The following is a 23,241-nucleotide window of genomic DNA, read 5'->3' on the forward strand; positions in this document are numbered from 1 at the left end:
AAGTCTGTGGGTTAGTTTGCTTTTTGGTTTGTTGGTTTTGGGGTGGAGGTAGGGACTAAAATCAAAACACATTACTTCCAGAGCTGACAATAATATTGTAATATACAAGTCAACCTTCAAATTCCAGATTTGCTTTTTTCAGCCGTGCCTTCATTTTGTTAACAAAAGTGGCCTCCTGTGTGTTTCTATCAAGTCCATTTATAACACCTTCAACATAGAGGAATGATAATTTCTCCCAAGTTCAGCTGGTACGGGTTGGGGAGTGGGCACCATGTAGAGCTAATGGGAGCACTGTCCCGTGGTATGAGAGTGCAGTTTCTCACCTCACCAGCACCTTCTCTCAATGCCACCTCCCCCAACACAGTAGAGTTTCATTCATAATTTGGATTTTTAAACCAGAAGGTTGTTCTGGTCAATCCAAAATAACCCAAAGAGCTTGCTAAAGTTACATCAATAAGCAGCTTTTTATAGAAGGACTGAAAGAATTAATAGAAGGCACAGTAGCACTGTAAAGCTTTTTCAGATCATGGTAATCTTTTTGTGTGTATATATGGAACCCAAACTTTCTTTTTTGTTGTTAAAAATGTCTGGTGAACAATCAGAAAATCCTTATTTGTCCTCTTTCCCTTTAGTTTTTCTGTATACCATCTCTCGAAAGCTGGCCAGAATCTTGTTTTCTCTCTTTCGTCTCTCTTCTTGGTTAAAGGATGCAAGGGCTCTCTTCTCATCAGCACTATAGATCTGGTTCTCTTTTCGCAGTCGCACAGCCTCCATTCGGCGATGCCTGGAGATAATTTTATTTTTTGGCTTAATTTCTCAGTAATTATTTTCATAGTGCTTCCTCACTAATCCTTTCTTAATACAGAGTAGTCTATTTAAAAAGCCGACAAATAGAATCTGTTTCTGTAATGGGTTAGATTTTCAAAAGATCATTCATTTTATCTGCTGACATGTCCTTTGATTCATTTCTAGTATTCAAATAATGATCTCTGCGGTTCTGTCAATAGGGTGAATGTTATTAATTTCAAATACTAAGGGCCTAAGTCTGGTTCTGTTATTTCCAGTAAAACAACTAGGAACAGGCAAATTATTAAACTTCCTAAGTGATATGTAGACTTGACAGTAGGATAGATAAGATTTAAGTTGTCATCTAGCAGGTGGAACTTCTCCAAAGTTCTAATTTATCATACAACCAAAAGAACCAGGTTTAAATTTACAACTGAATTTTTGGGTGAGTTTTGTGGGTGGATTTAACTTCCTTAGAATTCAGTTGCAGCTCAAAGAAAAGAAAGAAGGGATTTTAGCACAAGGACCAAATCAGTAAAGTATAGGGGTCGAGGCAGAGGGAAACTTTTACATCATCTTCAAAAGATCTGCCTATTTAGAAGGAAAACTTCATGAAAACCTGCCTCTTTTATGTATATGTACCCAATCCTGCACAATCAATTCAAGATGAAGCTTGAACTATACCTAGAAAAACAGAGCCAACTGAGTAAGGAAAAGAGGGGAGAATCATTTCAGGTTAGTGTGAAGGTGGGGGAGTGGCAGGTGGTAAGTCAAGGAGATGACAATGTATTTAGGTTGCTCAGGGTATAGTGAGTAGTTTATCTGGAACGGAAAGTGCCATGTGAATGATGCTGTAATAAACATCAATGTACACATCTCTTAGTACATGGGAAAGATTCTCTTGGATATGTAGGTATGGAGTTGCTGGGTCATAAAATATGTGAATGCTCAACTTTCCAAGATAATGTCAGAATGTTTTCCAAAATGGTTGTACCGATTTATACCACCACTGGCAACACTTAAGAGAGCCTGTGGATCCACATCCTCTCAAATGCTTGGGATTGTTAGAACTTTGAACTTTTCTCTATCAAATGGCTGTAAAATGGTATTTCCATATGTTGATTTCCATTTCCAATGATAACATCTTTTTTGTATGTGTAGGCCATATATTTTTTCCTTCTGACAAATGCCTGTTTGTGTCGTTTTCTCACTTTCTTTTGGATTGTTTATAGATATTCTTTAAATACTCTCAATACTAACTATCAGTTGTGTGTATTACAAGATCTTATCCCAGCTTGGAACTTGTCTTTTTACTTATTTTAAGATGTCTTTTGATGAACAAAAGTTCTTATTTTTAACTCAGGCAAATTTATCAATATATTATTTTATAGTTAGTGCATTTTTTTGGTCTTCTTTAAGAAATGCTTCCCCACCCCAAGATCTAATAGAAATCTCCTCATATTTTATACTAAGAGTATTAAAGTTGTTTTTGATGTTTAACTCCTGATCTAGCTGCAATGATTTTTAAAGATGGTGATACGGGGTTCTACTTTCAGCTTTTTCCATACAGATAACCATTTTCTTCCTGCTCCATTTATTGCCTAGTTCATTCTTTCCCCACTGATCTGACATACCAGCTCTTTCATATAACGAAATTCCATACGTGTATGGCTCTGCCCCTGGGCTCTGTATTTTATTCCGTTGAACAGTTCATTTGTTATGCCACTCTTTCCAAAGTGCTGCAAGCTTCATAACAAGCCCTCATATATGGTAGGGCAAATCACCTTCCTGCTCTTCTTCAGAGAAGTAAGATGGCTATTCTTGGCCCGCTAGTCTAACATATAAATTTTAGAACCATCTTATTACGTTTCATGAAAATCTCAGTTGTGATTTTGATTGGAACTGCACTGAATCTACAGATTAATTTTGGAATAACTGACAACTTTACAATATTGCCTTCCTATTCATGAACATGATACCTCTCCATTTATTTAGGTCTTCTTTAATGTCTCTTAATAATGTCTTACAGCTTTCCCTGTAAAGGTCTTGGACATCTTTTGTGAAGATTTATTCCTAAGTCCTTCATATTCTCTGATACTATTATAAATGTTTTCTTTTTATTTAACTACATTTTCTAGTTCTTTGTTGCTGGTACATAGAAATGCAATTGATTTTTGGGTGTTAACATTATATCCAACTATTTGTTAAACCTTCCTATTATCTGTAATTCATCTGAAGAGTCTTTAGGATTTTCTATGTAAAAAATCATACCATTCACAAAAAATGACAGTGTTATATCCTCTGTTCTAATTCTTATGCCTCTAATTTCTTTTTCTTGTCTTACTGGTCCTTATATATAATGTTTTCAAATATCAGTCCTCAGAATTCCAAGATTCTGGAGATGCTTCAGGGGTTCCACAAATATTTGCCTCCAATTTCACTTAAAAATGTTTACCCACTTTTAAAAGTTTATGAAGTTTTAAAAAATCCAAAATTCAGTTTGATCTTGGTACTGATACCCTATTAGTTCACTCTCCTTGTTCTTCCTGGGACTTTGCTTTCTCTTCCCAATTTTGTATTCCTTTTCTCATGCTAAAACTGATCTCTGACATAATCCTTTTCTGCTCTTCATTCTCAGAGTCCAGAGAACTAGAGAGTCCAAGTTCTCTGACTCCACAGAGAACTAGAGGCAAACTCAGAAAACAGGAAACACTGTCCTATATAAATGCTTTCCTAACTACCAGAATGCCTCATTCCTCGTGGGGCAGTGATAAATAGCTGAATTTAACTACATCCTCCGGAGAATAAACTATCTGTACCAAAATATGGATTAGGACACTGAAAAGACTGATTCTTTGAAGTTGGAGACACAGCCGAGTTGCATACCTACTTGGAATTTTAGACAACTACATTTATACTAACAAAACCAATATTAAGCCAATATTTATACTTTACTTTTCATTAGGAATGGTCACTTAATGAAAATGTCACCAAAATATAATTTTGGTAGTGAGAAAGGAAACTGACCTCAGTGCCAAGAACATACCTGCTACCACTCATTACGTAACCCGAGCATTCAAATGATGCAATTTCTTCACTTGTCAAGCCAATTTCACCTCTTCGTGGGATACGTTTTCCAGCTTTTACATATTCAGCCATAGCTGCACCTTCACCAGGTAACAGAGCATGGCCATAGCTACAAAGTAATATAGAATTCAGAAAAGGTTCATTATAAAAAGTTCATCATCTAAAGAGAGCACAAAAAACCATTTCTCTCAGAGAACAGTAGGAATAACAGTTGCTGGGCAGCATGCTGGGAAGCCCAATGTAAATTACTTCAACTTAACTAGGGAACACTGCACTGTGATCTATATCACTAACCCAGAAATGCAGAGATACTTTGGAAGAATAAAAGAACTGATGTTAGTGAGCATATATTCATGGTTTGCAATTATGGATCAATTTTCCCCACAGGTATTGCCTTTATTGCTTCTGCCTCCAGTGAACTCCTTTTACCTTTTTCCCTTTAAAAAAAAAGTAAAGAAATAATATATCTCAAATTAACATATTTATTAGACTTATAACCAATAATAATGCTATACAGTAACGGTTCTCAAATAACTTTCATTCAAGGGGACTTTGAAAACTACCATCGCTTCATTCAATTCACTGAATTCTTCTTGAATAGCTATTAAACTCAAAGCTTGTAATATAAAAATAATCTCTGTTCTTATGGCACTTACATATTAATAAGGATATAACACTAATACAACGTAGAATATGTAACACATTGCACAAAAGAAAGAAAACGCTATGAGGACTAAAGGATTAAAGAGGGATAGGAGGACTTCCCTGGTGGTGCAGTGGTTAAGAATCCACCTGCCAATGCAGGGGACATGGGTTCGATCCCTGGTCCGGGAAGATCCCACATGCCGTGGAGCAACTAAGCCCATGCGCCACAACTACTGAGCCTATGCTCTAGAGCCCACGAGCCACAACTACTGAGCCCGTGTGCCATAACTACTGAAGCCAGTGCACCTAGAGCCCGTACTCTGCAACAAGGGAAACCACCGCAATGAGAAGCCCGTGCACAGCAATGAAGAGTGGCCCCCGCTCACTGCAACTAGAGAAAGCCTGCGTGCAGCAACGAAGACCCAATGCAGCCAAAACAAACAAACAAACAAATAAATAAAACAAAGTAAAAAATAAAGAAATAAAAAATAAAGAGGGGTAGGAATCACACCTACCTGTGGAGGGACGATATCGGGAATCAGCATATGCCCCCTCCTTTTGAAAAGGGCTTTGAAGAATGTTAAGCATTTTAACAGGAAGAAATTGGGGGTAGTAAAGAAATCAGGACTGGGGCAAGAAGGGAAGGCACATTGGGGGAAGAAATAAGGTGAAAGTGCACAGTGAATACAGGGAAGTTTTAGTTCAGCTCAGTTGGAACCTGGCGTCTAAATAAGGGAGTAGAGGAAGATAAGCTTGGAAGAGGACGTTAGGACCAAACTTTTGGGAAGTTACTTTAGAGATTATAAACACACTCTTACTTACTTCAAAGGTTTATCATCTTGAGAGGCAAGTGTTTTGGGAGCCTCTGGGCCAATCAAATCTGAGGGTTCTTCAGGCTCTGCACAAAAGATGTTCAGAAACATATTCACATTTTGACTAATCAGTTAATTTAATGTTTTACCTGTTCTGAGTCGAAGTCTATCAGAAGAACCTACTTGATCGGTCCTTCCAGGGATTCTCCAGAAACTCTTCTTGGGACTCTTTAGAACTTGAATCACTGGAATCTTTTCTGCTCTTCTTAGACTTCTTTTTCTTATATTTCTTCCTGTAATGATTATAATTTGATATAAATTGATTTAATATTCCCATGCTAAAGGGCATCTTATTTTTTTCAAGGCAATGAAGGACTGACTGAAATGATCTTGATGCTCAGCTAATTCAAACTTATTAGAGAAGAACTTTAATTTAAAAAATCTAACTTATTTAACCAAATCATGTTTCACTATAAAAAAAAGATCCCGAGGCTTCCCTGGTGGCACAGTGGTTAAGAATCTGCCTGCCAATGCAGGGGACACGGGTTTGAGCCCTGGTCCAGGAAGATCCCACATGCCACAGGGCAAGTAAGCCCGTGCGCCACAACTACTGAGCCTGCACTCTAGCGCCCATGCGCCAAAACTACTGAGCCTGTGCTCTAGAGCCTGTGAGCTGCAACGAGAGAAGCCACCGCAATAAGCCCGCGGGCACTGCAACGAAGAGTAGCCCCTGCTCACCAAAACTAGAGAAAGCCTGCGCGCAGCAACAAAGACCCAATGCAGCCAAAAATAAATAAATTTATTAAAAAAAAAAGAAGATCCCTAAGGGAACAATAAAATACAGTTCTCATGTTGTAGAAAGATAGCAGAAATAAAGCAGTTTAAAAAATAGCTCTTGGGTTTCCCTGGTGGCGCAGTGGTTAAGAACCCGCCTGCCAATGCAGGGGACATGGGTTCGAGCCCTGGTCTGGGAAGATCCCACATGCCATGGAGCAACTAAGCCCATGTGCCACATCTAGTGAGCCTGCGCTCTGGAGCCCGTGAACCACAACTACTTAAGCCCGCGTGCCACAGCTACTGAAGCCCGTGCGCCTAGAGACCGTGCTCCGCAACAAGAGAAGCCACCACAATGAGCAGCCCGCGCACGGCAACAAAGAGTAGCCTCCGCTCACTGCAACTAGAGAAAGTCCACGCACAGCGACGAAGACCCAATGCAGCCAAAAATAAATAAATAAAATAAATTTATTTTAAAAATTAAAAAAAAATAAAAAATAGCTCTTACCAATTTGAACATCAACAATTTTCAGTGTAATGGATTAAAATACATCAAATGTTTGAATTCTTGGGTTCATAATGATACTAAAAAACCCCAACTCATTTATTTGAAAACTCATAAAACAAAAAAAGTAAGCAATTATTCTGCCCTTACTATACCAACTATACTTCAGAGTAACCAAATAGTTAATGAGGGTAGGTTTCTCATATAGCGTTATTCTACCTAATACATGAAGAAAGCAAGCCAGAAGTAGACCATCACCATTTGGCAATGATATAAGGGACCTAGACAATGACCAGTGATGCCAGTTAATATGACAAAAAGAGACAACCAGACATTATCTGCCTCCTGCTGCAAGTACACAGCACCGCCTATGAAGTATTCCTGCCAGAAACTCAAATCTGAACCTTATCAAGTGTCTAGACCTAACTGTCAATCTACAGGAAATACAAAGGACAGAAAACATGTTAAAAGAACACTGTAAGAATACAACCAGCAAAATCCATACCGCAGGAAACCCTCCAGGACAAATGATTTTGTTTCTGCTACAAAAAAACTGCAGGAACAAAAAGGGAAGGGGAAGCTATCTATTTCAAGAGATGTAAGAGACATATCAACCAATCACAATTTATGTACATTGTCTGGATCCTAATTTGAATAAACTATACCAAAAACTACTGAGAATTGAATGAACAATTACTGTTAAACATTTTAGGCGGATTAACAGTATTGTACTTTTTTTCTTTAAAAGAATGCCTATCTTTTAGAGAAACTCGCAGCTTTATGGATGAAATGATATCTGGTATTGGTTTCAAATAATGGGGGTGTAGGCAGCGGAGACTGCCAATGAGTTGATAATTGTTCAAGCTGGGTGATGGTTACATGGAGGTCCATTACACTATTTTATATAATTTTCTATATTTTTGAACTTTTCCATAATAAAAATAAAGAAAAAAACAGACGATCTGCGTTTCTTCTTCTTTTCCTTTTTCTTGGCTTTCTTTGCTCTCCTTTTTGTATCTTCATCTGCAAATTAAAGCACATTATAATTAAAAAATTTTTTAACTCTAAAACCCCAATACTCTTGAGTAGATAAATATCTTATTACTCTTCCATTTGTTGTTACAGAGAAATTAATTCATTCAAATTCATTCAAACATTTATTTCTACTTGTTAGGAAATGTGCTAGGCACAGGGGACATAGAAATTAAAGTTGCATTTGGTTATATAGGGTATTATTATTAACCTTATTGCATGAGATAATAGTATTGTGGTTAGATACAAAAATGTCCTTATTGTTTAGAGGTGTATACAGAAATATTTAGGGTGGCAGTGTGATATTTGTAATTTGCCTTGACTATCTCAACAAAAAAATCCCTATTTGAAGCAAATACGTCAAAATGCTAACAAATGTTAAACCTGAGTGACAAGTACTGTACATGGCATTAATTATACTACTCCCTTTAGTTTTCTCAATGTTTGAATATTTTCATGATGTGTGTGTTTGGAGGTTTGCTTTCCAGGAGCTCATTCTAGTGGAGAAGACATAGGGAAAGAGGCGAATCTGAGTGAGAGGGAAGCATGGGGTGCTCTGGGCATACAGAGGAGTCTCAAAATCAGGCTGATTTGGGGATAGTGGTTGAGGAACGGTTGACCAGGAAAAGGTGACTCTTAAGCTAGTTCTTTTTAAAATCAGTTTCATTACAAAAGTAATGCATGCCCATCATAGCAATGAGTAAGCCAAGCCGCGTGCAGGGAGACACCAACATTGTAGGCAGACGGACTCTCTGTATTAAGCGACAGAGTCAAGAGAAAGGACGTGCAGTATCAAGGAGATGGAAAGTCATTCTTAGGCCAAAGAGGACGCTGCAGGAGAGCCACAGGGTACGTGTGATTTGAGAGATCAATTGGGATCTGACTTTACCCTGAAGGCCATGGAGAACTGCGGAAGGATTTTAAGTAGGGACCGCCATGCTCAGATCTGCGCTTCAAGAAAGCTCAGCCTTCCAGCAGTGAGGAAGAAAGGTGACAGTGAGGGCCAGGAAACCCAGGTGACACCAGAGGAAGGGGTGCCTTAGTGTAACGTGTCCCCAGAGGAGGCACCCTCTGTCAGTCATCAGCCAGGAGAGGGCACAAAAAGGTGACTTTTTTGTGATGTGCTGCCCCACAGGAAGTGTGATACATAAATCAGCTGCTGGCCAGAGGGAGTCCCCTATGGTGTACCTTTTTGAAAATTGCACAAAGGTGCCCACTAAGTGTGAGAATCTCACAAAAGAGCTGCTCCACTGGGCTGAGGCAGCCCCCTGTGGCTTGGTTTAGCACCACACGTCTCACAGACTAACCCCAACATGGTTCGGTGCCACATGCCTCGTACAGCTACACACAACCAATCTGGAGTCACACGGCTTAGGTTTGAATCCCAACTGTGTGGCCTTGGGGCGGTACTTATAACCTGCTCTGGGCCTCCATGTCTCCATCTCTAAGATGTGTCCTACAGTGACTGTGTGGATTAAACAGCAATAATGCGTATCAAGCACTTAGCAGGGTGCCCAACACCAAGTCAGTGAGTGTTCAAAACTCTTGGCTATTATTGTTTTTAAGAACCTTCTTCTAAAATAAGCTTTCAAGAAGTACAACTAGTTTTGAAGCAAGGCTCACAGAAGGATGTTGGCTTTCTTACCACTGGAGTCTGTTTCAGAATCAGAGTCACTGTCACTATCATCAGAATACTTCTTGTGTTTTCTTTTAGATGATTTTTTCTTCCTCTTTTTCTTGGACCTTTCTTTTGAATGACTAGACTTCTTCTTCTTCTTTTCTTCTACATAAAATACAAATAAAAAACTAACTTCTAAAGAAGTATTTCTGAGCATCAATTTTATTGTATTAAAAATACTGAAAAGGAATTGATGACAGGCGATTTGAGTAAAGTCTAATGTTCAACTATTTATAAACGTATTTTTTAAACTTCTCAATAAAAAAGTCCTATATTTAAAAAATACCTTCTGAAGTAGAAGCTGAAGTGGTACTTTTCTTTGGCTCTTCGTCCTCTACTGGTGTATGTTCATCAGAGCTGAATTTAAAGAAAACTGTAGTAAGAATCAGGAAAGTGATAAAATATGGACCACGGAGTATAAAAATACATACTTAAAAATTTTCAGTAACAAACTGATTGTCCAAGAACCATTCAAAGCCAGCACCGGACTGCTTTTGTAACAGTACAGCTTATCGGCCAACCACCTTCATAATAGTAGAATAATCATTTACATTTGCATAAAGCTTTTGAGTTAACAAAATGCTATTCACACTGAAAGCAGCATGAAGGATTTATATTTTCGAAGAAACCACAAGGCAAATGCAGGGAAACAGGAACCATAAGGAAAGAGGAGAGAAACTGGAGATAAGAAGGCTGAGGGAAGACTTCATAATTTCATTCTACTTGTGAAACAGACATACGGTAGAGCAGCAACCGTTCTGTCTCCCCAGAGCAAGAATCTAACACACTACAGCTACAGAGATTTCATCCTGTTGTAAGAGAATTCTGAAAATGAGTGTTATTAACATTCTACAATAGCTTAAAAAGGGAATTTCCATATCACAGTCTTTTCCTCTGAAGATCACATATGGAATAATTTAGAAATTGCCTAGAAAATTATTTTTAGGATTCCTTTCAACTCTAATTCTTTGAGTATTCTTTTAAAATAAATAAATTTATTTATTTATTTTTATTTTTGGCTGCGTTGGGTCTTCATTGCTGCGCGCGGGCTTTCTCTAGTTGCGGCGAGCAGGGCCTACTCTCTGTTATGGTGCGCGGGCTTCTCATTGCGATGGCTCCCCTTGTTGCAGAGCACAGGCTCTAGGCACGCAGGCTTCAGTAGTTGTGGCTCATGGGCTCTAGAGTGCAGGCTCAGTAGTTGTGGCACACGGGCTTAGTTGCTCTGCGGCACATGGGATCTTCTCGGTCCAGGGCTCAAGCCCATGTCCCCTGTATTGGCAGGGAGATTCTTAACCACTACGCCACCAGGAAGCCCTCTTTGAGTATTTTAAAGGCACCTGTTAGAACAAGTTTCAGTATCTCAACATAATAAAAACAATATATGACAAGCCCACAGTTAACATCATACTCAATGGTGAAAAGCTAAACAAGACAAGGATATCCACTCTCACCACTTTTATTCAACATAGTATTGGAAGTCCTAGCCAGAGCAATTAGGCAAGAACAAGAAATAAAAGGCACCCAAATTGGAAAGGAAGAAGTAAAACTGTCCTTATTTGCAGATGACATGATATTATATATAGAAAATCCCAAAGACTCCACCAAAAGACTGTCAGCACCAATAAATGAATTCAGTAAAGTTGCAGGATACAAAATCAATACACAGAAATTCGTTGCATTTCTATACACTAATAACGAATTATCAGAAAATGAAACTAAGAATACAATTCCATCAAAAAGAATAAAATACCTAGAAATAAATTTAACCAAGGAGGTGGAAGACTTGTACACTGAAAACTATAAGACATTGATGAAATAAATTGAAGAAGACACAAAGAAATGGATTTTCTATACTCACAGATTGGAAGAATTAATATTGTTAAAATATCCATACTACCCAAAGCAATCTACAGATTCAATGAAATCCCTACCAAAATTCCAATGGTATTTTTTCACAGAAATAGAACAAACAGTCCTAAAATCTGCATGAAACCACAAAAGACCCTGAATAGCCAAAGCAATCTCGAGCAAGAAGAACAAAGCTCGAGGCATCATGCTCCCTGATTTCAAACTATACTACAAGGCTACAGTAATCAGAACAGTATGGTACTGCCATAAACACAGACATATAGATCAATGGAACAAAACAGACAGCCCAGAAATAAATCCATGTATATATGGTCAATTAATTTATGATAAAGGAGCCAATAATATACAATGAGGAAAGGACAGTCGGTTCAATAAATGGTGCTGGGAAAACTGGATAGCTACATGCAAAAGAATGAAATGGACCACTATCTTACACCATTACACAAAAATTAACTCAAAATGGATTAAAGACTTGAATGTAAAACCTGAAACCATAAAACTCCTAGAAGAAAACATAGGTGGTAAGCTCCCTGACATAGGTCTTGGCAATGATTTTTTGGATTTGACACCAAAAGCAATGGTAACAAAAGCAAAAATCAGTAAGTGTGACTATATCAAACTAAAAAGCTTCTGCACAGCAAAGGAAACCATCAACAACATGAAAAGGCAACCTACTGAATGGGAGAAAATATTTGCAAATCATATCTGATGAGGGGTTAATATCCAAAATATATAAAGAATTCATACAACTCAATAGCAAACAAACAAACAATGTGATTTAAAAATAGGCAGAGGATCTGAATAGACATTTTTCCAAAGAAGACACACAGATGGCCAATAGGTACATAAAAAGATGCTCATCATCACTAGTGATCAGGGAAATGCAAATCAAAACCAAAATGAAATATCACTTCACACCCGTTAGGATGAATATTATCAAAGAGACAGGAGATAACAAGTGTTGGTGAGGATGTGGAGAAGAGGGAACACTTGTACCCTGTTAGTGGGACTATAAATTGGTACAGCCATTATAGAATCCAGTATGGATGTTCTTCAAAAAATTAAAAATTGAACTACCATATAATCCAACAATCCCACTTCTGGATATATATCTGAAGGAAATGAAATCAGCATCTCAAAGAGATATCTGCATTCTCATGCTCACTGCAGCATTATTTACAATAGCTAAGATATAGAAACAACCAAATATCCATGAACAGATGAATGGATAAAAAAGAACTGTGAGAAATATACACACACACACACACACCACAGTAGAATATTATTCATCCTTAAAAAGGAAAGAATCTTGCCATTTTAGACAACATGGATGGACTGTGAGGGCATTTGCTAAATGAAATAAGTCAGACAGAGAAAGACAAATATCATATAATCTCACTTATATGTGAACTCTAAAAAACAAAAAACAAAAAACCAGCAAGCTCACAGATACAGAGAACAGAATGATGGTTGCCAGTGGGTGGGGCATGGGTAAAATGTGTGAAGGGTATAAAAAAGTACAAACTTCTAGTTATAAAATAAATAAGTCCTGGGGATGTAATGTATAGCATGGCAACTACAGTTAATAATACTGGGGCTTCCCTGGTGGTGCAGTGGTCAAGAATCCGTCTGCCAATGCAGAGGACACGGGTTCGAGCCTGGTCCGGGAAGCACGTGCCGCGGAGCAACTAAGCCCATGCGCCACAACTACTAAGCCTGCGCTCTAGAACCCGCGAGCCGCAACTACTGAAGCCCGCACGCCTAGAGCCTGTGCTCTGTAACAAGAGAAGCCACCGCAGTGAGAAGCCCGCGCAGCGCAACAAAGAGTAGCCCCCGCTCGCTGCAACTAGAGAAAGCCCATGCACAGCAAAAAAGACCCAACTCAGCCAAAAATTAAAATAAAATAATAATAATACTGTATTGCATATTTGCAAGTTGCTAAGAAAGTAAATCTTAGAAGTTCTCATCACAAGAAAAAAAATTTTATAACTATGTATGGTAATGGATGTTAACTAGACTTATTGTGGTGATTGTTTTGCAATATATACAAATATCAAATCATTATGTTGTATGCCTGAAACTAATACTGTATGTCAATTATACCTCAATAAAAAAAATAACAGGTGGTGGGAAAAATAATTTTTTAAGAAGAAAAAAGAACTTTCAGATAATGCTTTATCACCCTGTTACAAATAACAGGTTTACCTGTCAAGCACATTGTCTCAACTCAATCTAAAGAAAACACAGAAATAAAGGAGAGGGAAGAAGCAGCTTATGAACAACACCAAAGAGAAAAAAAAATAGGCAAAAAGAAAAAGCATTAGGCCTTCAACAATACTGTATGCAGGAAACTAAACAAACCCATATCAGTATATTCATTTAAAAAATGCTTTGTAATGCTAATGTATGACATGCAATCAGTTACGGGATTGAGAAAAAATAATTCAAAATAAGATAAATGTATTTGTTTCAACACTGAACCCTTCTATGAATAGGAAATTAGCACCTCATGAATTACAGCTTAAAGAGAACAATTAGCATGCTAAAATCCACTAGGAGCATGTTTTAATCCTTAGGTATGTTCAATTTTTTTAAAACTTAAGGAGTAGAATAGCATAAATCACAAGAAAGAGGAAAAAAAGAGCTGTAGTTAAAGTTCTTAACAAAAAATTTGACAATAGACTCTGGATTTAAACAAATGTTGCATTTAAAAAATATATTTTTAAATCACTTACTCTGGTTCTGGATTCTTTGGAGAAAGTCCCCATACTTCAGGAGCTCCCAATTCTCCAATCCTCTCTCTCTCACTTAATCTCCTAGAAGAGATAAGCAGGTAAATTATAACACCATGGCTAAACTGTTTCCTAAATATATAATAAAAGTCAAAGGAGTCCAGTTAAGTTCCATTTTCCCTTTACAGTTTAAACTTTAAACTAATAAAAACTTGGTTTAAATGTAAACTCAACACTTAGGATCTGATGTTCTGACAGTACTATCAAATGGTACAGACTACAGACAGCCTGACAGGCCAGGCCAGAAATTCAGCCTGGGAGGCTGTCGAGTGTGTCCCTTCCACCGCATGCATGACATAGCTCCTAATTGCTCCTTTCACCTTCTGCAATATGTGACAGAGACAGTCTTACATTTGGAAATAACTTCATTTGTTTATGTATCCTTATGAAAGTAAAGAGAATTCTCTACTTTTGATAAGGTCAAAACTTCTGTTTTCAGAAACTCAGGAATTAATGAAGAAAATAACAACAAAGCATTAGAAGTAGAAAATAAAAGGAGCTCTGAAAGTGAAAGAAAAGTTTTATTTGACAAAAACTGTACTCAATTAGATACAGCACTTGTTTTCTCTGATTTCCCTTTAATTCCTTTTTCAAAAAGGAGTAAATCCTCTATCTACTCTTGGAAGACACAAAATTTTTTGTTTTGTCTTATGTTTGTGATTTCTTCTCTTAATTTTTGATATTACTCATAAACACACACACAAAACACAAAACAACTAAGGCTTAATTCCTCAAAGTTTAGCTGCTGTGATGCTACTTGTTTAAAAAAAAACCTTACAAAATAAATATAATTGGTTTGATTTTTTAAAAATAAATTATTTTCCTTCTTTATTCAGGGTAAAAGGTGTAATCAGGCAGAGTCAGACTCAGGTTTCCCACTTGAAGTAACATGGACCTGGAGTCTGTCATACAGAGTGAAGCAAGTCAGAAAGAGAAAAACAAATACCCTATGCTAACACATATATATGGAATCTAAAAAAAAAAAAAAGAATGGTCATGAAGAACCTAAGGGCAGGACGGGAATAAAGAAGCAGACCTACTGGAGAATGGACTTGAGGACACGGGGACGGGGAAGGGTAAGCTGGGACGAAGTGAGAGAGTGGCATGGACATATACACACTTCCAAATGTAAAACAATTAGCTAGTGAGAAGCAGCCGCATAGCACAGGGAGATCAGCTGGGTGCTTTGTGACCACCTAGAGGGATGGGATGGGTGGGTGGGATAGGGAGGGTGGGAGGGAGACGCAAGAGGGAGGAGATATGGGGATATATGTATACTGCAAGAGGGAGGAGATATGGGGATATATGTATACGTATAGCTGATTCACTTTGTTATAAAGCAGAAACTAACACACCATTGTAAAGCAATTATACTCCAATAAAGATTAAAAAAAATCTAATAAGGGACATACTTATAGCCAAATTTTGAATATATACATATAGGACAAAGAATGCCTAACAGGCTGAAAAAAGCAAGCAGTCAAGTTCTTATCCCTCCCACCACCTGACTTCATCTGTACTCTTAAGATAAATTATTTATCTTCTAAATGTACAAATGCAAATTTCATCCAAGGAATTCTGACATCTTTTGGTGAAGAATGTCTAATAAGAAAACTGGATGCTTTTTGATCGACACAGCCTGGGGGTAACTTTCTGGAAATTCTAATTTGGAAAAGTAGGTCTCCAACCTAACTCAGGACTGTTTGTACTGTTTCTGCTCCCATGCCCAGAACACTAACAGCTAACACTTAAGGAGTATTTATTATGTTCCAGGCACTAAGTCATTACAACTCTTAAAAAGCTTTCGTGCTATTTTATCCCCTTTTAAATGGTGAAGAAATGAAACTCAGAGAGGTTAAGTGACTTGCCCAAGGTCACACAACTATTAAGCAGCAAAGGATGGCTTCAAACTCAGGCAGTCTGATTCTGGAGCCTGTCCTCTTCATCACTACATTTTACTACCTCCCACTCCTGGAAGAAAAAGATTCATGAAGACATCTCTCACCTGTTGGAACCTTAACCTGCTCCTAAATGCCTGTTATACTTTTTAATTTCTTGGTTTTTAAAAAACACATACAGTGTGGTAAAGCACTCAGTACAGTAACTGATACACAATTTAACAACCAATAAGTGTTAGATATTAAGACTTACAAAGCATATAATAACTATATATGAAGTATAACCTTTAAAAATTGTGAATCACTATATTGTACACCTGTAACTTAAAACACTGTACATCAACTATAATTCAATTTTTAAAAAGTAAAAAAAATTTTTTCAACTTACAAAGCAATAATTATAACCCTTTTCCTTTCTCCTTCTTAAACTATTCATTTTCCACTCCAATACTCAGTCTCATTAGAGGAGATCTGATCTCACCCTGACCTAATTTCTCATGGTCAAGATTGAGACCACTTAACAAGATCTTTCTTAGTGTAGTCCAATCTACAGTTTAGCAGATCACTTTTTCTACATTTATTCAAACATCTTGTTTCAGAGGTTTTCCTCCCCTCCAATTTAAGCCTTAATCTCAACCCTCCCCAAATCGCTACAAAACAATTCCACTCACTTACCCTATCATCTCAAACCTGTTTGATCATTCAACAAGCAAAAGTTGCGCGCCTACAAACTGCTAGGCACTGTGAATTTTGTGATCAATAAAACCGGGCTCCTACTTTCCATGAGCTCAGTCTAGTGGGGAATAAAACATGCTCACGAATGATAACGACACACCAAGTAAATGCTATAATTCCGGGACGTCTGAGGCTCTTGGCCATGTCCGCTACAAGCCAGGAGGCAGGAGGGGGTTGCGGGAGGCCAGCGCACTAGATGAAGGGGCCCGGGGATGAGTGAAAACCTAGGGTAGAAAAGGCGAATAAGCTGTTATCGTGGGTGGACTGAAGGAAGGAATGAAAATGGGCGCAAGTCAGGGAGAGAGAGCGAAATGGGTATAGTCGGGAGCAAGATGAACGATAAATCGGACACTAAAGGCTGGTGGGCTCACGAAAGATAAGGTACGTTCGTCTCACTCACTTCTGCCGCAGGCTCTCTTCCCTCTCCTTGTCCAGGAGGCTAGGCCATGGCTTGTCGCTCCCGTAGGGGCGTGAGTAGCCGCCATAATAGGCGGACGAGGAGGCAGAAGCGAAAGGGGCGCCCCGCGGCGCGGAGGGCCGCTCTCGAGAGCGTGACCGCGAGCGGGAGCGGTAGGACTGGTTTCGGGAGCCTTGGTTGGGGCCACTCAGTTGATGGCTAAGGCCATTCCGGTCCCCGGACCGAGAGCAAGAGTGCGAGCGAGAGCGGCGGCCCCGCGGGGAGCGAGAGGATTTGCTGGGCTTAGGGCTCTTCGAAGAACTGCGACGCTTCTTCCCCCCGGAGCCCGAGGCCTCCCACTCCGGGCTGCGGGAGCCAGACACCGGAGCCATAGCTGTTGCTGGGTCCCCGAAGCCGTGGGAGAAGGGGGCGCTCTCGCGAGCTGGGAAGATATCCGTTGCCTTGGCTCCCAGGACCAGCAGCCGCGACACCACCCGAGCCCGAGAAAACCTTGGAAACAGTTCCGAGTACGTCGGCAAATTCCTTCCCCGGACGTAGGCGGTCCTGCCAATGGGACGGGATGTGTGTATCCGTATAAAGAAGCCGGTGGGGCAACTAGGTCGCCTCATCCTTTGGGTTCCGACTGAGGCTGCTCAAATCTAAGCCCTACTGGAGACCTTGTACTTTTTTTTTTTTTTTTGGCGGTACGCGGGCCTCTCACTGCTGCGGCCAGTGAGAGGCGCTCCGGACGCGCAGGCTCAGCTGCCATGGCTCACGGGCCTAGCCGCTCCGCAGCACGTGGGATCCTCCCAGACCGGGGCACGAACTCGTGTCCCCTGCATCGACAGGCGGACCCTCAACCACTGCGCCACCAGGGAAGCCCGAGACCTTGTACTTTTTTCAGCTTTGAGTTGAAATAGTTGAAGGGAAGGACGACAGGCCACAGGACACATGTCACTGAGCGGCCGTATGAACAATAAGTACGTTGTAACTAAATAAGTAAATAAATAAATGTGTCTATGTATGTATGTATAAGTGCGCGTGCACGCGCGCGTGCACACACACACACTTCTTTTTTCTTTACAATTCCAAGCAAATTAAAGGGGGTTTATCTAAATTGGTGGAGAGCTACAATGTCTAAGCCCCATATTGGCCAGTTAGCTTAGAGGTCACAAATTCTGTATTACTGATTTGAGCCTGTTAACATTCCAGTTAGGTTCGCAGCACAGAGGAAAACTGCATATTTACCCCTCAGCCACCCATCGCCACCGATGTGCTCCAGCAAAAGGAATTTATAATCCTCTCCTTGTCTAGCTCCTTAAACTAGTCCCATCATATGTGAGGACAAAAAAAAAAGTGTTGCCTGCCATACCAATAAACTAGGAATGTTGCCCTCCCTCAAGCCACCAGCCGCTGCAGCCGCCTTGACCCCCACACCCTAACCCTGAGGGGAATTCAGGGTGTTGAAAAAACAGGATAGTGGCCCTAGATAGGGAAGATGCATATCTAAGGAATAATTGCAATGAGCCCAGACTTTGGCATCTTCCCATACAGAGAAAAGCACTAAGGTCATTAACTTGAGATGTCTGGTTGTTTTGTGATTAGCAGTAATCTTTTGATGTTCAACTACAGGTTTTTTGTTTTTGTTTTTCAGCAAAAACTCCTATATATCGTGGCTCTTCCCTTACCACTTCGGAACAGTTCCTCAGAGCTCTCCGAGAGGCTGTCTCCCAGGCTATAGTCCTCAGTAAGGTCCCCAAATGAAACATAACTGGCAACTTTTAGGTTATGTGTTTTTCTTCAGTTGATATATACTAGTTCAGCAATATATGATTAATGGTCATTATTTCTATTCATTTTATACTGTTTTAAATGAAAGAGCATTAAGACACTAATTACACTAATTTTTAAAATTTATTTTAAAAAATTTTATTGACATATAGTTGATTTACAATATTAGTTGTATCTCATGGTTTTGATTTGCATTTCTCTGATGATTATCGATGTTGAGCATCTTTTCATGTGTCTGTTGGCCATCTGTAGGTGTTCTTTGGAAAAATGTCTGTTCAGGTCCTCTGCCCATTTTCCAAAATATTTATTTATTTATTTTTGGCTGCATTGGGTCCTCATTGCTGCGCAGGCTTTCTCTAGTTGTGGTGAGCGGGGGCTACTCTTCGTTGCAGTGCCCATGCTTCTCACTGCAGTGGCTTCTCTTGTTGCAGAGCACGGGCTCTAGGTGCACGGGCTTCAGTAGTTGTGGCACATGGACTTCAGTAGTTGTGGCGCACAGGCTTCAGTAATTGTGGTGCACAGGCGTAGTTGCTTGGCAGCATGTGGGGTCTTCCCGGACCAGGGATCGAACCCATGTCCTCTGCATTGGCAGGCAGATTCTTAACAACTGCGCCACCAGGGAAGCCCTCTCTGCCCATTTTAAAATCAGGTTGTTTGTTTCTTTGATATTGAGTTGTATGTGCTGTTTATATATTTTGGATATTAACCCCTTATTGGTCATATAATTTGCAAATGTTTTCTTCCATTCAGTAGGTTGTCTTTTCACTTTGTTGATGGTTTCCTTTCTATTGACCTTAATTTTTGAAGGCACAATGAGTTTGCTCTGGAAATTATTTTTTAAAAATTATTTCCAGTTGTAAAGTACATTTAATGGTAGGAAATCAATAATGATGATAGTAATGGATACCATTATATTGAGCACATTCTATGTGCACAGCACTTTACATGTATTATTTGTATTCCGCATAACAACCAGAGTTAATATTCTACATTTCAAATGTTTTTAAAAAATTAGTCTCAGAGAGACAAATGTGCCATAAATCAAGTAAATGGCAGAGCTGAGGTGCAAACCAAGATATCTAAAAAGCCCAGATTCTTAGAGGTCAATGAAAGGTGGTAGAACATTTTTCCCTTTTCTAATCTCAATCAATCTCTCTTCCGCCCTTCCTGTCTTCTTCCGTCCTATACTCAGTTCCCTGCCCTGCCCCTCACCTGCCACTGCTGTGGAAATTCTGAATCCAGTCTATCAGTAGTTAGATGGCCTCTGGGGTTTTCCTCTTAAGAAGTAACCTATCAGACCAGGAAAACTAATGCCATTGATTATTGGAAATCTCCTTTTTTTTGGAATTTAAGAGAAAGATGTACAATGTAATGTTAAATGGAAAAAGCAGACCACACTACTGGATATCTTCTATGTAACTACAATTAGCCATGGGGTGAGGACCGATAACTGAATTGAGTAAGAGAAGTTATGTTATTTGGGATGGGGATTTAGGGAAATTTCTAATAAGACAGTTTTCAGTGGAAAACCTATGCCTAACTTTTGTGACACCTGGCTGTACACTTTCACATCAATTGCCTGTAAAAGCCAACTTCGGAACAGTGCTTGGTCTACCTGCCCAATGGCTGGTAGGCATGCATTTTAGTTCCAATGAGAAATCCTACCCCTACACCTCTGATTTGCATGTTACGCTTATTGTTCAGCTTCCTTGGAGCAGCCTGTGTTTTTTGACTAGGAAGTGAGGAGGAAGCCAGAGCACACAGGCAGGTGTAGGTAGTGAATGGAGTCAGGCAGATGTTGAGTCCTGTGGAAGCCCAGCCCAGCCAAGACAAGGAATCATTCACACTCACATTGATTCGTTCTTTACAGGAGTTAAATCATTTGTGTGTTATGGGCTATGAGGGCATTCAGCTTTCGCTAACTACTTCTCTTCGTAATCTGAGTTGCCTGGACAGGTTCATGACTACCACCCAGAGCACTAAGGCTGGGATCTGGGTTGTGGAAGTGGGGGTTGAGGTGGTACAAGTTAGGGGGACTCTTCTGTAGTCTGCGTCCATTTGAATTTGTAGGTGCTTTCCAATTATACCAACGATTGTTTAAGAAGTTCCAAGACTAAAACAAAGTTTTAAATTACTAATCTGTTTTGAAAGGATTTACAGGCTCAAAAGCTGAACTACATACTTAAAAATTTTTTTCTTCCCAAATACTTCTTGGTTGATACATACTTGTGGTCTCTAGTAACTCTGCTATGGTGCCAGCTTTGTCAGTCCCTCTAACACCAGGATTTCTTCTCTGATAATGAATTGATGCTCCATTTATAGGAAGGAGTTTGACGATATTAGGCCTCTAGATGTATGGTAAATTTATCAAACTCTTGGGTCAGCCAATATAAATTTCATATTGGAAAACTGCGCCGTAAATGGACAATTATCTCTAGCTTACCCTCACTGGGAGGAGCTATGTCTGCCAACAGGTAGAAAAGCAGCTGGAGCTTATGGGAGTGTTCTGATGGCCCAAATTAACACAGGATGAAATGGAATGATGTGACCATTGCAGGATACATTTGAGCTAAAGTGTCTGTGTGTGTGTATGCAAAAGATAGAGGAAAGAATGAATAATACACTGCACAGAGCATGGCTTGGATGGAGAATTTGAGTGTTTTGCTGCCCACCAGGCCCCTAGGGGAATAGGATGTTGACCAGCTTTGCTAGAGGCTAGTGTTGAGCGTGGGAAAGCTCATCCTCAATGTCTGAGAAGGGTGGAGACTGAGGAAGCCGCAAAACTTGGCAAATAACTCAGATCCTGAAGCACAGCCAATGGTTGTGGTATCACAGATTCCAAATAAAATTAAACAACTATCAATTCACATCTCTGTGTGAAAGAGGAGAAAAGGGAAAGACGGTTGAATACAGAGGCAAAGAAGATACAGCCCTCCACTCCTGCATTGCTTAATTCCAATTCACTGATGTCTTTATTTGTGGCATTTAAGGTATAAAACTTTGGTTGTGATGATATTAAAAGATAAATGTGCTGTACATTTGCTATTCCTTTAAGGGCAAATGTTAAATATGGTATTTGATTTCCTCGGGCTGCCGTCTTCTTTTCTTCTTTTCTTCTCCTTCTCCACATCTCCCTTCCTCCTTCCTTTGCTTTAAAAATGAAAGAACACGAGTTTCCCAGAATGAGGTTTTGCAAAATTTAACCAACACCACACGAAGTACTTTTATATCTATTATCAGATAAACTACACCAAGAAACCGAAAATCCAAAATAGGCACATCTTGAAAACATTGGATTCAAACAAGCGGAGATGCTAGCAATATTCACGGTTTGATCTTGTCTTGCTTTTTAAAAAAATTAGTAGACTTTATATTTTTTAGACGGTTTGCAGCAAAATTGAGCAGAAAGTACGGACAGTTCTCATACACTCCCACTCCACCCTAGCTAGCTCCCGGCCCCCCACAGTTTCCTCTATTATTAACATTTTGCATTGGTACATTTGTTACAGTTGATGAACCACATTCATGCATTGTAATTAACAAACACCTGTTGTTTACATTAGGGTTCAGTTCTTTGTGTCCTGATTCCTATGGATTTTGTCAAATGCTTAAGGTCATGTATCTACCATTACAGTATCATACAGAATAGTTTCACTGCCCTAAAAACCCCCTGTGCTCCACCTATTCATTCTTACTCTTTTGCTCTTTTCCCCTTCCCCCCATCCCTGGCAACCTCTGAAATTTTTACTGTCCCTACAGTTGTACCTTTTCCAGATTGTCATATTGTTGGAATCAGACTGGCTTCTTCCACTTAGCAATATGTATTTAAACTTCTTCCATGTTGGGACTTCCCTGGTGGTCCAATGGTTAAGACTCCGTGCTCCCAATGCAGGGGGCCCGGGTTCGATCCCTGATCAGGGAACTAGATCCCGCATGCTGCAACCAAGAGCCTGCATGCTGCAACTAAAATATCCCGCGTGCCAGAGCTAAGACCCGGCGCAGCCAAATAAATAAATAAATAAATATTAAAAAAAATAAAGTTCCTCCATGTCTTTTCATGGCTTGGTAGCTCTTTTCTTTTTTTAAAATTTAATTTACTTTTTTTAAAATTAATTTTTATTGGAGTATAGTTGATTTACAATGTTGTGTTAGTTTCTGCTGTACAGCAAAGTGAATCACTTATATTGATACATATACATATATCCACTCTTTTTTAGATTCTTTTCCCATATAGATCATTACAGAGTATTGAGTAGAGTTCCCTGTGCTATACAGTAGGTCCTTGTTGGTTATCTATTTTATATATAGTAGTGTGTATGTGTCAATCCCAATCTCCCAATTTATCCCTCCCCCACTTTCCCCCTTTGGTAACCATAAGTTTGTTTTCTACATCTGTGACTCTATTTATGTTTTGTAATAAGTTCATCTGTACCATTTTTT

The 23,241-nt window shown here is 39.4% G+C and overlaps 1 protein-coding gene across 1 annotated transcript; it reads right to left on the reverse strand.

Moving 5' to 3' along the window:
• Window positions 1–440: 440 nt before the first annotated feature.
• On the reverse strand, window positions 441–17,562 carry NKAP (NFKB activating protein). Its single transcript, XM_029241056.1, has 9 exons — window positions 17,014–17,562; window positions 13,924–14,004; window positions 9,606–9,676; window positions 9,287–9,424; window positions 7,569–7,632; window positions 5,514–5,623; window positions 5,341–5,416; window positions 3,833–3,982; window positions 441–784 (listed from the first exon to the last, which is right to left on the reverse strand). The coding sequence occupies exons 1-9, from the start codon at window positions 17,400–17,402 to the stop codon at window positions 610–612; spliced, it is 1,254 nt and encodes a 417-aa protein (XP_029096889.1). The 5' UTR covers window positions 17,403–17,562; the 3' UTR covers window positions 441–609.
• Between the last annotated feature and the right edge of the window lie 5,679 nt (window positions 17,563–23,241).

This window comes from Monodon monoceros, unplaced genomic scaffold (genome assembly GCF_005190385.1).
Source record: "Monodon monoceros isolate NGI ecotype Baffin Bay Population unplaced genomic scaffold, NGI_Narwhal_1 Super_Scaffold_22, whole genome shotgun sequence".
In the NCBI taxonomy this organism is placed as follows: domain Eukaryota; kingdom Metazoa; phylum Chordata; class Mammalia; order Artiodactyla; family Monodontidae; genus Monodon; species Monodon monoceros.